This window comes from Leucoraja erinacea, chromosome 22 (genome assembly GCF_028641065.1).
Source record: "Leucoraja erinacea ecotype New England chromosome 22, Leri_hhj_1, whole genome shotgun sequence".
Lineage (NCBI taxonomy): Eukaryota > Metazoa > Chordata > Chondrichthyes > Rajiformes > Rajidae > Leucoraja > Leucoraja erinaceus.
The window spans coordinates 9,750,855-9,768,525 of NC_073398.1; the positions used below are offsets into that span (position 1 = coordinate 9,750,855).

At 46.2% G+C, this 17,671-nt stretch overlaps 1 protein-coding gene across 2 annotated transcripts in view; it reads left to right on the top strand.

Annotated features, from left to right (window-relative positions):
• The first annotated feature begins 522 nt into the window (after positions 1 to 522).
• The window catches only part of rerg (RAS-like, estrogen-regulated, growth inhibitor), a 40,505-nt gene continuing 23,356 nt past the window's right edge, over positions 523 to 17,671 (top strand). Inside the window, exons 1-2 of one of the 2 annotated variants that reach the window (XM_055652924.1) lie at positions 523 to 810; positions 1,486 to 1,654. In XM_055652924.1, coding sequence (XP_055508899.1) covers positions 1,594 to 1,654 — 61 coding nt within the window. In that variant the 5' untranslated portion in view covers positions 523 to 810; positions 1,486 to 1,593. Of the gene's footprint in view, positions 866 to 1,485; positions 1,655 to 17,671 lie in introns of both variants that reach the window. The other variant, XM_055652923.1, reaches the window with a different exon arrangement.

A 17,671-nucleotide genomic window follows, 5' to 3' on the forward strand; every position in this document is an offset into this window, starting at 1 on the left:
GCTGCCAGAGGTAGTTGAGGCAACATTTAAAAAACATTTAGATAGGTACATGGATAGGACAGGTATAGAGGGATATGGGCCAAACGTAGGCAGGAGGGACTACTGTAGATGGGGCATGATGGTTGGTGTGGGTAAGTTGGGCCGAAGGGCCAAGCAGATGAGATTGGTTAGTTGTGGCATATGCATGGCATGGACATTGTAGGCCGAAATTATTCCACAATCCTGACCCAAAACGTCACCTATTCCTGTTCTCCGCAGATGCTGCCTGACCCGCTGAGTTACTCCAGCACTTTGTGTCCTTTTTTGGAAAGCCAGCATCTGCAGTTCCTCGTTTCTACATTCTGTGTTCTGCAAAACGATATTGAACAGCTAGACAAGTGAAGGCACAGCTCTGATCTCGTGAAAGTAAAATTAAAAACGAGGGCACATTTTATTCCTTGCTGTTGTGAGCTGTCAACATCGTTCCCTCCCAACTCCGAGGCTGAGTGATCAGAGGCAATGTCAGAGGCAATACCCATCCCGTCCGCGTTTGCCCGCACTCCGGTCCGTGTGTTGGAGGTGGCCGGGGGGTGGGAGGGTTACAGTGTGTGTCGGTGGTGTATCGCAGCCCAGAGGGCGAGCGCTTCTCCCGTGAGTGGCCGGATCGCTAGCAGCTCGCCCCCCCACATCACGCACACCCCTCCTGTCCTATTGCAAAAAAAAACTCCCTTTGCAAATTGCAATCTGCCAGAGCGGCTCATCGTGCGGCTGTGGTCTGCGAGGATTCCTGCCCAGGACTGGGTTGTTGCAGCGGGTCAGAGAAACAGCCCGGTGTGTGTGTGTTTGCTCGGGGCTAGTGTGGTTTTGCAGCACCGTGCTTCACATGGTGAGTGGAGGGCGAGTGTGCATCAGCGGGACCCCAGTCTCAGCTTTTGCAAACGTCTACAATGATACTGCATGAGTCTCAGCCGTTGAACACAATCTGCCGAGAGATTGCATGAGTCGCAAACAATCTACGGGTATATTGCACCTTTGCAATCTGCCGGGGTCTTGCATTAAGTCGCAACCTTTGCAAATAATCTGCTGGGATATTTATTGCATGCGTCGCAACCCTTGCAAACAATTTTGCACCAAGTCGCCGGTTGCAGAGTTGAGCGCTCACCCCCTCCGATGCACCGCAGTTTCCCGAGCCCTCCGCCTCCTCTCCCCGCCCGCCGCGGACATTGCAAGGGGGCAAGTTGGTTTGATTGCAACCGTTTGCAACGCACCTTCTGAAGCGCAAGCCTCCTGTTGCAATGTGCCAGTGATGCCCCCTCCTCCCCAGTCATATCTCAGCGTCGCAGCGAATGGCAAACTCAAAGAGACCCCCTTTAAAGTGCAAGACTTGCTTCTCATTGTTACACTGACCCGACTGACAGTGAGCGAGTTCTCTTCATTGTTGGCTGTCTGTTGCTGCAAATGTTAAAGTAACTTTCACCTCTTATCTCTTCCCCATCCCACGCCCAGGGTGGTGCTCCAGAGGGAATGAGATGGTGAGGATTGGCTTGGGCTCAGATTGCTGTCGTTTTTGCTGCTGTGCGTTTGCTGGCTGATTGAGATCCCCGTCACTGTGCCATGGCAAAGAGCGCCGAGGTGAAGCTGGCTGTCTTTGGGAGAGCCGGCGTGGGCAAGTCAGGTAAGCTATATCCCCACGGCTGTATTTGTTTTCAGTTATCGCCTTGTGGCCAAGCGACCTTTTGATGTGCTCCGAGTTGTAAATCACTGGAGCATGCAATGCAAACATGTCAACACCGGGGCTGTTTCTTTTGGTATGTGTGGCTGTACATTTTTATTTCGTTAAGATGGGATGTCCTTGCCCGGCAGTTCCCGACCCTGCCTGTTTCTGCAGTCAGTGCACAAGGTGCTGGAGGAGACCCGAGACACAAGGAACTGCAGATGCTAGTTTACAAAAGAAAAAAAGACACAAAGTGCTGGAGTAACTCAGTGGGTCAGGCAGCATCGGTGGAGTGGGCAGAGTCATATAACAGGCCCTTCGGCCGAACTTGCCCACGCCGACCAACATGCCCCACCTGCACTATGTGCTCCGAGTTGTAAATCACTGGAGCCAAACATGTCAACACTGGGGCTGTTTCTTTTGGTATGTGTGGCTGTACATTTTTATTTTGTTAAGATGGGATGTCCTTGCCTCAGTCGTTACACTGACCGATGGTGAGCGGAGTTCTCTTCATGTTGGCGGTCTGTTGCCTGCAAATGCTTAAAGTACTTTACCTCGTATCTTCCCCTATTCCCAAGCCCAGGTGTCGTTTTTGAGGATGCTGCTGTTAGCGTTTGCCGGGCTGTGAGTGCGGCCTGATGAGTTCCCCGTCACTGTGCCATGGCAAAAGAGCGCCGAGGTGAAGCTGGCTGTCTTTGGGAGAGCCGCGTGGGCAAGTCAGGTAAGCAGTTCCACCTGCCTGCGTTTGGCCCATATCCCTCTAACTTGTCTGGGGCGCAACCCAGGCGACTCTGTGTGTGCTGGCCACAGGAGTGCAATCTGCAATCACGCATTACTATCACTCCACTCTTGAACTCCTATTCCAACAGCAGCATTTCTTACTTTACCTTGCACTAAATGTCATTCCCTTTATGACACATTTATACCCTGTGGACAGCTCAATTGTAATCATGTCCGCTGACTGATTAGCATGCAAGAAAACCGTTTCACTGTACCTCGGTACACGTGACAATTAACTAAACTAACAAACTACCATGTAACTGTCCAAATGTCTTTTAAATGTTGTTATAGTACCTGCCTCAGCTACTTTCTCTGGCAGCTCATTCCATACACTCACCAACCTCTGTGATAAAGTTGCCCCTCAGGTTCCAATTAAATCTTCCCCCCTTTGCCTGATGGACAGACCTGGTCATTCCCTCCACAGATGCTGCCTGACCTGCTGAGTTCCCCCAGCTCCTTCTGTCTTGCATAGTAAAGATTGGTGTTGGTTTGTATGCTTGTATAATTCAGAGCGGATTAATTTTGGGTATAATCCATCATAATATTCTCAAGAGAGTTCTAGAGTGTTGAGTTTTATAGAGGTAGGAAATTGCAACCAATCTCAACTCAAAGGATATCAGAGAAAATAAGAACAAATGTAAGTTAGCTCATGGAATTATATGAAGGCATCTGGGACTTTATCGAAATGCTTAGTACAGCATGAGCAAAAAAAATAATGATTGGTTGAATAGAATTGTAGAATTGGGGAAATAAGGTATATCGTGTCCCCCCTGTGTTAACAGGTCCTCTCCAACCCCATTAAAATTTCACCCAATTCCATCCCAAGAGAACTGTGGAGCGTGAGCTGTAAACATATTAAGGTGGAGATTGAGCGTTTTGTTTAGATATTGAGGAAATGAAAGGGCTTGAAGTTGGTGGAGGGTAGGGTGGTTCCTATAGATGGGGAAGAGAGATATGAAGAGATATTAAACAGATCAGGCTGATATTAGTCATAATGATACAGTGTGGAAACAGGCCCTTCGGCCCAACTTACCCACACAGGCCAACAATGTCCCAGCTACACTAGTCCCATATGCCTACATTTGGCCCATATCCCTCGTCACCTTTCCTATTCATGTACCAGTTCAAATGCATTTTAAATGTTGTTATAGTACCTCCTTAACCACTATGTTTCTACACAGACTATATTTTCCATGATTGGGGTATCTAAAACCAGGGGTTGCAGTCTTAGAAAAAACATTGGTTATCCATAGGAGAAGACATTTCTTCACCCAGAGCGTAGAGAATCATCGAACTGCTCTACTAAAGGGGGATGCGCAAGCTAAGTTTGAGTGCATATCATTTTGGATTAAGGAGATGGAGGAAAGAGTATTAGTGAATGAAAGGGGAGCTGAGGTGAAAGATCGGCAGTAATGCTATTGAACATTGCAGAGACTTTAAAGAGGCATTCAAGAAACTTTTGGATAGCCTACACATGAGTGCATGAATGCTATTGGACATTAAAGAGACTTTGAAGAGGCATTTAAGAGACTTTTGGATAGCTACATGTACTGTATGTGCAGGGAAGGGGGTGATATGGATTGTGTGCAGGCAGATAAGAGTTGGTCTTGGCATCATGCTCGGCACAGACATTGTGGGCCAAAGGGCCTGTTCCTGTGCTGTACTGTTCTATGTTCTATGTAGGTGGAGAGGATGCTAGGAGCTAAATAGCCCAGAGACAGACAGCACGGAAACAGGATAGTTCAGATTGTTTTCTAATTTTCCTTCAATGTAAAACATTTTCCTACCAATTACCTGCCAATTTATAAAATCATAGAGCATGGAAACAAGTCCTTCGGCCCAACTTGCCCACACCGGCCAACATGTCCCATCTACACTAGTCCCACCTGCCTGCGTTTCGCCCGTATCCATCTAAACCCTTCCTATCCGTGCACTTGTTTAAATGCTTCTTCAGATGAACAGTCGTGAAGAAATTCTGAAAACTCTGCTTCTCTCAGAGTGGGCATTGACATCTCACCACGGCTGTGCAGTGATTTTATTTGTCACTTATAGAAGTGTGAAGTTTTATAACCCATGTTTGCAACGCTCTTTGTTTCATCAATCAAAATCCGACCCTACTGCCTGTTCTTTCTTAGTTTCACATTCCGACAGTTTTCCTTTAGAAACATTGAAAAATAGGTGCAGGAGTAGGCCATTCGGCCCTTTGAGCCTGCACCGCCATTCAATATGATCATGGCTGATCATCCAACTTAGTATCCTGTACCTGCCTTCTCTCCATATCCCCTGATCCCTTTAGCCACAAGGGCCACATCTAACTCCCTCTTAAATATAGCCAATGAACTGGCCTCAACAACCTTCTGTGGCAGAGAATTCCAGATGTTTTCCTCATCTCACCTCACCTGAAAGACCTCTTGACTTTGACACCAGGCTTCTCCATAAGCTAGGCTACTGTCCGACTCAGCTCTACTGCTTTGCGGACATTGGGCTTAGAAACAGAAAAACAGATGCAGGAATAGGCCATTCGGCCCTTCGAGCCAGCACCACCATTGAATATGATCATGGCTGAACATCTAAAATTAGTACCCCGTTCCTGCTTTTTCCCCATATCCCTTGATTCCTTTAGCCCTAAGAGCTAAATTGAAACTCTCGCTTGAAAACATCCAGTGAATTGGCCTCCACTGTGTTCTGTGGTAAAGAATTCCACAGATACACAACTGTCCGGTTTTTTTTCCTCATCTCAATCCTAAATGGCCTACCCCTTATTCTTAAACTGTGACCCCTGGTTCTGGACTCCCCAACATCGTGTAACCATCGGGAATATTTTTCCTGCATCTAGCCTGTCCAATCCCGTAAGAATTTTATATGCTTCTATAAGATCCCCTCATCCTTCTAAATTCCAATGAATACAAGCCCAGTTGGCCCATTCTTTCACATCGAATGCCAGTCCTGCCATCCTGGGAATTAACCTGGTGAACCTACACTGCAGTCCCTAAATAGCAATAATGTCCTTCCTCAAATGAGGAGACCAAAATTGCACACAATACTCCAGGTGTGGTCTCACCAGGGCCTTGTACAACTGCAGTAGGACCTCCTTGCTTCTAAACTCAAATTCTCTCACAATGAAGGCCAACATGCCATTAGCTTTCTTCACTGCTTGCTGTACCTGCATGCTTACTTTCAGTGACTGATGTACAAGCACACTCGTTGCACCTCCCCTTTTCCTAATCGGGCATCATTCAGATAATAATCTGCCTTCCTGTTCTTGCCACCAAAATGGATAACCTCACATTGATTCACAATGTACTGCATCTGCCAAGCATCCAATCTCTCACCCAACCTATCCAAGTCACCCTGCAGCCTCGTAGCATCCTCATCGCAGCCTACACTGCCACCCAGCTTTGTTTTATCCACAAACCTGGAGATGTCACGTTTAATTCCCTTGTCTAAATCATTAATATATATTGTAAATAACTGGGGTCCCGGCACTGAGCCTTTCGGCACCCCACTAGTCACTGCCTGCCGTTCTGAAAAGGACCCGTTAAGTCCAACTCTTTGCTTCCTGTCTGCCAACCAGTTCTCTATCCATGTCAATACCCTACACCCAATACCATGTGCTCTAATTTTGCACACTAATCTCTTGTGTGGGAACTTGTCAAAGGCTTTTTGAAAGTCCAGATACTCCACATCCACTGGCTTTCCCTTCTCCATTCTACTTGTTACATCCTCAACAAATTCCAGAAGATTAGTCAAGCATGATTTCCTCTTCATAAATCCATGCTGACTTTGACTGATCCAGTCTGAAGAAGGGTTTTGGCCCGAAACGTTGCCTTTTTCCTTTGCTCCATAGATGCTGCTGCACCTGCTGAGTTTCTTCAGCATTTTGTGTACCTTTGACTGATCCTATCACTGCTTTCAAAATGTGCTGCTATAACATCTTTAATAATCAACTCTAGCATCTTCCCCACTACCGATGTAGGCTAACTGGTCCATCATTTTCTGTTTTCTCTCCCTTCTTTGTTAAAAAGTGGAGTTACATTGGCTGCCCTCCAGTCCACAGGATCTGATCCTGAGTCGAGAGAACATTGGAAAATGATCACCAATGTATCCTCGACTACTAGGGCCCCCCTCCTCAAGTCTGGGATGCAGACCATCAGGTCCTAGGGATTTATCTGCCTTCAGTCCCAACAGTTTACCTAACACCATTTAGTGACTATTGTGGGTTCCCTTCAGTTCCTCCCTCCCACTAGATCCTCGGTCCCCAAGTATTTCTGGGACATTGTTTGTGTCTTCCTTAGTGAAGCCAAAACCAAAGTACTCGTTTAACAGTTCTGCCATTTCCTTGTTTCCTATTATAAATTTGCCTGTCTCTGATTGTAAGGGATCTACATTTGTCTTCACTAATCTTTTCCTTTGTACATTTTCCTTTTTACATATCTAATATTTTGCCTCTGGAACTGATGTGTTACAATGCTGTGGGTTATATTCTGCACTCTGTATCTTCCCCTTTACTCTAACTACTGTACTTGAGTTTGGCTTGATTGTATTTATGTGCAGTATCATTTGAACTGATTTGGATAGCATGCAAAACATAGCTTTTCACTGTACCTCGGTACATGAAAATGAGGAATTTAAACCTAAATATTTCCATCCCGGGAGAAAGGTTCTGACTGTCTATCCTGTCTGTGACTCTCATCATTTTATATACTTCTATCAGGTCTCCCTCAGCCAAAGATGTTTTGTCTGTGGTATTGCCTCTGTCAAGGTGGCCCCAGGCTTTTAATTTCACTTGGGGTAAATAATACTCCAAACCCTTCTCCTCAGTTATTTTGTAATTTTAGAGTGACAAATGTTGATCATTCACTTCCCAGTCGCAAGTAACCTGTAGACTGTAGAAGTACAGCGTGGACCTTCAGCCCACCGAATCCGCGCCGACCAGCAATCGGCCCCGTACACTAACACTGTCCTACACTCTAGGGAAAATTTACAGTTCTTACCTACTAATCTGTACGTCTTTGGAATGTGTGAGGAAACCTGAGCACCCTGAGAAAACCACGCGGTCACAGGGAGAACGTACAAACTCCATACAAATAGCACCCGTAGTCAGGATCGAACCCGGGTCTCTGGCGCTGTAAGGCAGCAACTCTATCGCTGTGCCACCCAAACTGTTCTCCTGTTTGCTCTTGCAAAATGCTCCATAATTTTAAACGTAATGACAATTATTCTTGGCTAAGGTGAGCCTTTTTTAATTTAAATCAGAAGGTCATGAATTCAAGTCCAAGGTCAGAGTGAGTAAATAAATCTGGCGGACACTCCATGCATTTCTAATCATTTTATGTAGATCTCCCTCCGCTTTAGTGCTTCAGTCATATTTTTAGTTCTGTTTAGTTTCAGATATACAGCATGGAAACACTGCTTGCCATCGATCACCCATTCACACTACGGATGGGTTAGTTTAACACATTAGTTTAACTCAACATCATAGTGTTATCCCATTTTAACGATAGTGGTATTTAAGTGCTTTTAGGTAGGCACATGGAAATGTAGGGAATAGACGGATGTGGATCATGTCCAGGTAGATGAAATCACTTTAACTTGGCATCATGTTCGGCACAAACATTGTGTCTAAAGGGCCAGTTCCTGTGCTCTACTGTTGGATGTTCCCTGTTTTCATCCACTCCTTTCACACTTGGGACAATTTACAATTTACAGAGGGCCAATTGACCGACAAACCCGCATGTCTTTGGGATGTAGGAGGAAACCGGAGCACCCGGAGGAAACCCACGGGGTCACAGGTTGCTAAATCCACACAGACTGCACCCGAGGTCGGGATCGAACCCGGGTCACTGGCGCTGTGAGGCAGCAACTATCGCTGCGCCGCCGTGCTGTTGCAGAACTGAGAGCAAGTACCTTCATTACTAGAGCCAGGATGTTTAGGCACTAAACAACTTTAAAATAGGCAGGCAAAAAGGCATAATAAAATTACAAAAAAGGTGCAAAAATGGCATTTATTGACCAAAAAAGGCATTTATTTCCACCACCAAAATATGGCTAAAAATAATAATATAAAGGTATACTTCATTAAATGACCAAAGTTGCCTGGTTGCACATAATTACTAGCATTTTTTTTCAAATTATCTGGTGTTAACTATGCCATCTGTCAGACAGAATATGCTTCAGTTGTGAAAAACTTATTTCTACCCCAGCTGAGGTCACTGGTGCATAACCGAAACAAGCTACCGACTCTACATTCATGTCAATATCTTGTGCATTACAACTACCTTTGAGAACTGTAGCTATGTTTTGTATTTCTTCAAGATTTTTGTCAGCTAACATCACTGTCTCACATTATCCTTGTATGTCTTTACCTACATCACCAAGAACTTTACGAATATCGTCAGTTACTTTGTTGAAAACCTGCAAGTTATTCACTAATGTTTTGCCACGTTCTTCAAGGGAAGCGATAGCTTGTGGGAAGTTTGCAAAATTGGAATCAATAAACACAAGATCGCGGTGGAGGGACTTTTTCTGCATGATTTCACTGACGATCCTGACTGCAGCAGATTCTTCTTCTTCAAAACAGTTGACGATTTTGTCTTTTCAAAATTTGTAGCATAGTAGAATACATCAGAGAGCCATGTACCCCACCTAGTCAAAACGGGCTGAGGAGATAGCGGAATCTCGGGTGCCATTTCCTTGAACAACTGCACACGTGACGCTACTTTGAGGAAGATTTTCTTGACTTTGGAAACTAGGCGATCGACATTTGGAAACAAGCTATGTCTGTGCTTGGCAATTCTATGAAGTCCTTCAGCTAAGCATGTCAAATGCAACATTTTGGGGAATCACAAACAGAAGTACATTCTCATGTTTTATACCTTATGGGCAAAGGACAGCAAGTGAAGATGTAAACAACTGAGCAATAGTTGAGCTGTTTGACTTCTCCAATACTTCCGATGTCAACTCCTTTGATGGTTGACCTGCCTCCAGTGTACAGATGACCACATTGGCAACATATCTCCCCACAGCATCCGTTGTCTCGCCTATTAGGATCCATCTTTTGTTGCATGCAACTTAATCTCTAATTTTCTGCACAACAATGTTGAAGTTGCTGTCAACATAATTTTTCCATAATGATGACTCGCTTGGTATATGTTCCTCTGTATTTCTCTAAAAAAAACTCTGAGAGATTTGTTTTCCAATTTCCACAGTGGAATTCCAGCATCAATGAATGCCTTGCACAGATCACTCGAAAACACAAATTTGTGACTGGAGCCAGCAGTAAATGTAGTGAGGAGACAAGCTTGGGCATTTCAATTGGGTAGTCAACACCCCAGCGGTATCATTTTTTTTGATTTTGATTCAATTTATTGGCATTGCACTTTTCAGTGTAACGAAATGGTTTAGCCTGCAGTCATAACATAGAATAAATAACAAACACTCAACACAGTTTAAGTCCCAAAGTCATTGTCTCTTCCCCCCTTGCTCTCCCTCTGCGCTGAGGCAATCCAAGCCTCCGATGTTGTGACCCCGCCGGGTGATGGTAAGTAAGTCCCGCGGCTAAATCCGTGCTCCGCAAACGGGCCGGTTCAAACTCCGCGGCCCGGGGCGGTCGAAGCTGCCGCCCTCCAGTCCAGCGGACGCAGCTGTAGTTGCGGGAGCTCCGGAAAACAGAACTCGAGCTCCCGATGATGTCGTCCACTGGCCCGCGGCTAAGCCTCCGAGGCTCCAAAGTCGGGTCGGAAGTTGGGTCGCACCGCGACCACAGCCCCGAAGTCGGCCAGCCTTGTTGGTAAGTCCTGGCTCTGCCTCCGCAGCCTCGAGTCGGTCGCAGTTGGAGGCCGCCAGCTCCACGATAGGCCTCAGCGCAGACGGACGGGGGATACGGCAGGAAAGGTCGCATCCCCCCCGAAGGAAGTCATAAAACATGTTAGACCCCCCCCCCCCCCCCCCCCCCCCCACACATACACAACTAATATATACCGAAATAACTGTAAAAACGGGACAAGAGAAAACAAAAAACAGAAAAGACAAACGGACTGCAGGCGAGCCGCAGCTGCAAGGCAACGCCGCCACTTCCGGAATCATCATTGACTTCTCTAATTTTAGATAGCCCTTTATCTTCCCCCTCCCCCTTCCCAGCTCTCCTTCTAGTCCTACTGTCTCCGCCTCTTCCTTTCTTTTTCACGTCCCCCCCCCCCCCCCCCCCCCCCCCCCCCCCCCCCACATCAGTCTGATGAAGGGTCTCGACCCGAAGTGTCGCCTATTCCCTCTCTCCATAGATGCTGCCTCACCCGCTGAGTTTCTCCAACATTTTTTGTCTACCTTCGATTTTTCCAGCATCTGCAGTTCTTTCTTAAATAGATCTTGGAGAAGACTGAACCAGCGGGAAGCAGCACGAACGAATGAACGACCGACGGTGGCGCCCCGGGTTTCGCCCCGGCGGTGGAAGTTTTCTTGTAAGTTATACTATGTTTACACGTAAATAATAACATTAATATTAACGTGTTAACATAGAAAACGTCATTGTAAACGCCATACAACTAGAGAAAACAGCACGGCCTTTTAGCAAAACGGCAAATAAAGGCTGATTTAGGCACTGATTTAGGTATTATCCTGGTGAAAACATCAAAAAAGGCATGAAAAGGGACATGGCATTTATGGCAAAATCCTGGCTTTATTCATGACTGTACCCGCTGTAGCAGCCGATGAAGAACTTACTCAGCGCTTTGTGAATTATAGAGCCGGCTATAATACAGAAACAGCAGTCAGATAAAGTAATTAACACTCGATCTGTCTCTGTAAGAATTATGATTCTGCTGGTGAGGGACCAACAGATGCAGGATTTACCGAGTGGATTTTGCACTGCGGATCTTAGCATGGCAGCTCAGTGAGGTACCGGAGCATACATTTTGCTGTGTAATGTTCAGATGTAGAACAGAGCAGAATATTTCCATCTTGAGGGTGGAAAAGAAGCTTGATGCAGAAACCTTCAGAGGCCAGAACCGCTGGCAGTGATGATTATGCAGTCTGCAGTTTCAGAGTCGTGGAGAAGGCGTGCTTTGTGTATATATGTGTGTGTGTGAGCGGGTTTCAATGTGTGTGTAATGAAAAGGAAGAGAACTAATTAAATAAATATGTAGCAGGCTTGCCAATTGGAAACAGACATGTTGGAAGCCTAATGAACCAAGTCTGCCAGAGAGCGGTGCTCAAAGCCTCAAAGCCTCAAATGCCTGTTTCATTACCTTTTATACTCCTCTTCAGCAGCAGAGAGGAGCTGAAATCTCATCTTGTGCAGGAGGGGGGGGGGGGGGGGGGGGGAGGGGGGGGGGGGGGGGCACGTTTCTGCTGAATTTAGGCAGGGAGAAATGTGTTATTCGTTTTCTAAAAAGTGTATGTCTTAACCCTATGCTTGAGGGGGCATGGATAGAGTGGTGGAGTCATACAGCATGCAAACAGGCCCTTTGTCAAGGCTGCCAGTGTAATCAAGGACCACTCCCTCTCCCCTCTCCCCTCTCCCATCAGGCAAGAGGCACAGAAGCACACCTCCAGATTCAGGGACAGTTTCTTTCCAGCTGTTAAGAGGCAACTTAACCATCCTATCAATGGACCTGATCTCCCATCTACCCAATTGAAGATCCTCGGACTATCTTTAATTGGATTTTATCTTGCACTAAACATTCCCTTTATCCTGTATCTGTACACTGTGGACGGCTTGATTGTAATCGAGTGTAGTCTTATCCGCTGAAAAAACTTTTCACTGTACCTCGGTACATGTGACAATACTAAACTAAAATAAACTTTGGCCCAAACTTGCCCACGCCAACCAACATGCCCCATCTACACTAGTCCCACCTACCCACGTTTGGCCCATTATCCCTTTAAACCTGCCCTATTCTGGATGGACACAAAATACTGGAGGAACTCGGCAGGTCAGGCAGCATCTCTGGAGAAAAGGAAGAATAGGCAACGTTTCCGGTCGGGACCCTTCTTCAGACTGAAAGATGGTGGTGGGGAAGAACTGGAAGTGAGAAAAGGCCTCAGATGACCTCAGGGTTGAGCCCACAATGGCCCATTGTTGCCTGGGCTAGCGATAGTGATACGAAGATGCGAACAGTGGAAGTGGTAGGATGACTGGGATGGGGAGGAAGGGAATGCAGGAATTCTTATCCTGGATCATGGGCCATCCTGGAGTTTTAGTGCTGTATCTCTAAGCTAATTAAAGATACAGCACGGCAACAGACCTGTCAACTCACTAAGTCCGCATTGCCCAGCGACCAGCTGTACACAGCACAATCCTACACACTGGGGACAATTTACTCTTTACAGAATAATAATAATAATAGTAATAATATATTTTATTGTCATTGCACATAAGCACAACGAGATTTGGTATGCAGCTTCCATCCGATGTCATAACTTAAATAACTAATAAAATTTAGATTTAGATACCCCGAGAACATGGTTTGTAAAAGAACAGTAAAATAGTCAAAACAGTTCAAACAGACTAAAGTGCAGATGTGTCTGTGCGACGTGACCATCCGAGAGAGACAGTCCATGGGGGGTGGGGCCGGTTCAGAGGGCCGGTTCAGAGCCGCTATAGCTCTGGGAATGAAGCTGTTCCCGAGTCTGGAGGTTCGGGCGTAGAAGGCCTTGTAACGTCTGCCGGAGGGAAGTAGTTCGAACAGCCCATTACAAGGGTGTGAGGAGTCTTTATGGATGCTGACGGCCTTCCTGAGGCACCGTGTGTGGTAGATGCCCTCCAAGGCTGGTAGCTATGTCCCAACGATCTTCTGCGCTCTGTGGATAACGTGCTGAAGAGCTCTCCTCTCCGCCTCCGTGCAGCAGAGATGCCATACGTTAATATGCTCTCTGTGGTGCAGCGGTAGAAAGTTGTCAGCAGCTGTTGGGGCAGACCAGTCTTTTTTAATGTCCTCAGGAAGAACAGTCGTTGCTGTGCCTTCTTGACCAGCGCAGCGGTGTTGGTGGACCATGCGAGGTCCTCTGAAATGTGAGTGCCCGGAAACTTAAAGCTATTAACAGAAGCCACTAATCCTACAAACCTGTACGTCTTTGGAGTGTGGGAGGAGACCGGAGCACCCGGGGAAAACCCACGTGGTCATATGGAGAATGTGCAAACTCCGTACAGACAGCACCCGCGTTCAGGCTCGAACCTGGGTCCCTGACGCTGTAAGGCAGCAGCTCTACCGCTGCGGCACTCCCGAATATTTAATCTAAAGCATTACCCACTGGCCCACTTACTCTGAATTGGCAGGACGCTGTTCTCAGCCTGATTCAAGTGACACGTCTCCAGAACTACTGAGAAACAAAGAGAGAAAGTACTGAACCAAAACTGAATTCTTGGAAAAAAACATAACTTTAAATCCCTGAATTCTCCGCAGTTTATTTTTAAGTACAGATTGAAAAACTTTCCATCTGTTATGTTTTGCTAAGGCCTGGATTTTCTCCCTAATCTGTACTTTGAGAAGATTGCACTGAATGGCAGTGGCTTAAGGGGACGGCATTTCTTTGTTGAAGCAATGAGCGTAGTGGTTTGTAAAAGGAGTAGGTGGCTGTCCTTACCACATTAAAAGATGCAGTGTCTGATTTTGAGTCATCGTGCACTAGAGAGTTGGTGTACATAATGAACAGAGAAGGCAGAACTGTACAGCACAAGTTCACAAGTTATAGGAGTCGAATTAGGTCATTCGGCCCATCGAGCCTACACCGCCATTCAATCATGGCTGATCTCTGCCTCCTAATCCCATGTTCCTGCCTTCTCCCCATAGCTCTTGAGACCCGTTCTAATCAAGAATTTGTCTATCTCTGCCTTAAATATATCCACTGACTTGGCCACCACAGCCCTCCGTGGCAATGAGCCCCACTGATGAACAGATTCCACAGATCCACAGCATGAGAATTAACACTTTGGTCCACAGAGTCTGTGCCAAACATGCTGCATTCCAGGCACCCACCAGCCTCTGTGTAAAACTTGCCCCATGCATCTCCTTTTAAACTTTGTGCCTCTCACCTTTATATTTAGGTAGCCCTTGTGGTTTTGCTTTCAAGTTCGCTTTGCTGGGCTGCAACTGGGCTGACATTTATTTTAGTTTTGTTTTGAGATACAGCGTGGAATCGGGCCTTTCGGGCCCACCGGAGCTTCACCGACCATCGATCCTCCCGTGATCCCACTTTCACATCCTACACACTAGGGGCAATTTAGAGAAGCCAATTAACCTAACAAACCCGCACGTCTTTGGAATGAGGGACAAAACCGGAGCACCGGGAGAAAACCCATGCGGACACTGGGAGAACTTACAAATTCCATACAGACAACACCCTTAGTCAGGATCGAACCCGGGTATCTGGCGCTGTAAGGCAGCAACTCTACCGTTGCGTCACTGAGCCGCCCATGTATACGGCACTTTACCAAAGAAGGCAAGTGAAGGAACGCTTGGCCAGAGATGTTCAGCTCCGGCTAAAACCTCTCCATCAACCAAGCACTTGGTGGGACTATGAATGAAATTCCGTCTCATGGTCCAGATAGCTGAAGGTAAAGGGGTGGCGCAGTGGTACCCCTCATTTTTTCTAAACTCCAGCAAATACAAGGCCCAGAGCCATGTAACGCTCCTTATATGTTGGGAGATACACAAGAGGCTGATGTTGAGGAATGCCAGTTTGTTTAGAAAGGAACTGCAGATGCTGGTTCATTCCGAAGATAGACACAAAGTGCTGGAGTAACTCAATTGTTTAGTTTGTTTTCGAGAACGTCACAAACACAAGTATTTGAATACGTGGAGTCATCACAGTTCCATCTGACGGATGCTTTCAGACCGATTTTACAAATCTTGATGCTCTTGAGTGATTTTCATGTTAGCATGGAATTAATTATTTGAAAATATTGGCCATGGGAAGCCAATAAGCTGTAAAAATGTAGTGTGGTGTTGCCAAGGAACTGAATTGATTAATTTTGTATAACCCAGAACAAAAACTCGGACTTTGTAGATAAACATCTTTGAGGAGGCAGAGTTAGGGCCCCTTTTGATTTTTAGTAGATGTCGGTCTTCTCCACAAAGGACGGATTAACGGTTGGTGGTTCCGCAGCAGTGGATTCATAATTCTCAGCCAAATGCTTATTACCGTGGGGTATGTTTCATATGAATGAACTCCCTCACACGGCGAGTGTTTGGACTGTAGACAAAACGACACATAGTGCTGGAGCAACTCAACGGGTCAGGCAGCATCGCTGGAGAACATGTGTAGGTGACGTTTCAGGTCGAGACCCTTCTTCAGACTGATGGCATTGTGGGGGTGGGTAGAAAGCTGGGAGGGAGGAGGGGCAGGACAAAGTGTGGCAGGTGCTTCAAGAACCAGAGGCCATGGGATTAAAGTGAGAGTGCAAGATTTAATACGAACCTGAGGGGTAACTTTTTCCACATAGGACGGTGTGTACATCCAACGGGCTGCCAGAGGATGTAGTTGAGGCAGATGCTATAAGAACATTTACACGAGTCTCACCTGCCTGCGTTTGGTCCATATCCCTCGCAACCTTTCCTATCCATGTTTAAAACACAAATTGTAGCTGGCAATCTGTGGACGTCACCACTGTGTAAGTTGCCACCCTGTCACTTTCTCTAAACCTATGTCTTAACCACTGACTCAGAAGTTAAATGAAGTTTCTAAACTCAGAGGAATAACAGAGAGGGAACCAACATAATCACCATGCTGCTCTGGGAGAGAAAGAACATTCAATTAAAGCAAACCGCCATTCCCTTAATCTCAGGTCTGCCTGCGCACCCACATTAGAACAACTAAAATAGAAAACCAATACAGCTATTATTGTGAGAAGTGGTATATTTTTGTCAGTGGGTGCGGGACATTTCTAAGATCAGGGTAACGTGTTAAGACAGGTTGTTTATTTTAACTCGGGAGTGATGAAACAAAATATTTGCATAGGCTGGGGATAGACGACCCATCACAGGTACTGACCTCCCCACCATCGAATGGATCTATGAAAGGCGCAGCCACAAAATGGCAGCCAGCATTGTCAAGGGCCCACACCACCCTGGCCACACTCTCATCTCACTCCTGCCATCGGGAAGAAGGGACAGGAGTCTGAAAACTGAAATCAGGCCCTTGAACACTACAAACACCAACTAGGCCACAAATAGGTGACGTTCTTGGGTCTTCAGACCATTTTTAGTGGGAAAGAGGGATAGGATGGAATGAAGGTATGTGGGCATGAGTTCAGTGAGGGCAGGAGTGGGCAGAGACTATAGGACTGCCAGGGCAGTTCTGTTTGTGGACTTTAGGGAGGAGGTAGAAGTGGGAAATATGGGGCTGGGGAAGAAGGGATAAGTTTGGATGCTGTGGAGGGCAGATCGCCAGAGGTGATGAGATCAGCAACAGTCTAGGAGATAATGGCCTGGAGTTCGTCTTTGAGGTCATGGTCAAGGGCTGGGTATGTGGAGGTGTCTGAGAGCTGGCTCCTTGTGCCGCTACGAAGCGTCCCCTGTCCATGTTCTGCAGAGTTGCTGCCTGACTGACTGAGTTACTCCAGCATTTTGTGTCGATTTCTGTAAACCAGCATCTGCAGTTCCTAGTTTCTACAAAACTACGGGCTTTCTTGGTTGCATTAGGGGCTTTGGCCTTTAGTTTTGTACTAATATTGTTTTCTTTAATTCATTGGCATCTCTTTGGTTCATTGTGTTATCTGTGAGCATTGTGTTTACAGGGCCTGTTATGCTGCTGCAAGTAAGAAACTCATTGCTCTGTTTACAGTACATATAACAATTAAACACACCCGACTCGTGATTTTCCATTCTTGTGCTTGCAACAACCGGGCAAAATTGGGCCGAGTTCTATTCTGTATTGACCGTAGCGAGGTAGTAAGGATTCAATTATTTTTAGAATTTAATGCAACCGTCCGATATATTTGAAACTGATTTTACAATAATAGACGGATTTTTGTAAGCCCATTCCATCTGTCATCAAACGCCTGCTTGTGAAAATATTTGCACTGGGCTTTGGAAGATTAAAATCCACAGCTTCCCATTCGTTGTGGACCTTGGGGTGGGTAGTTCTGGTTAAAAACCTTATTTTGCACTGTGGTCATTTGCATGTGGAAGAATACATGTAATCCTACACTGCCATTAAGAACCCCTGCTGCACAGGGGCGTGGATCAGAATTAGCACCGCAGC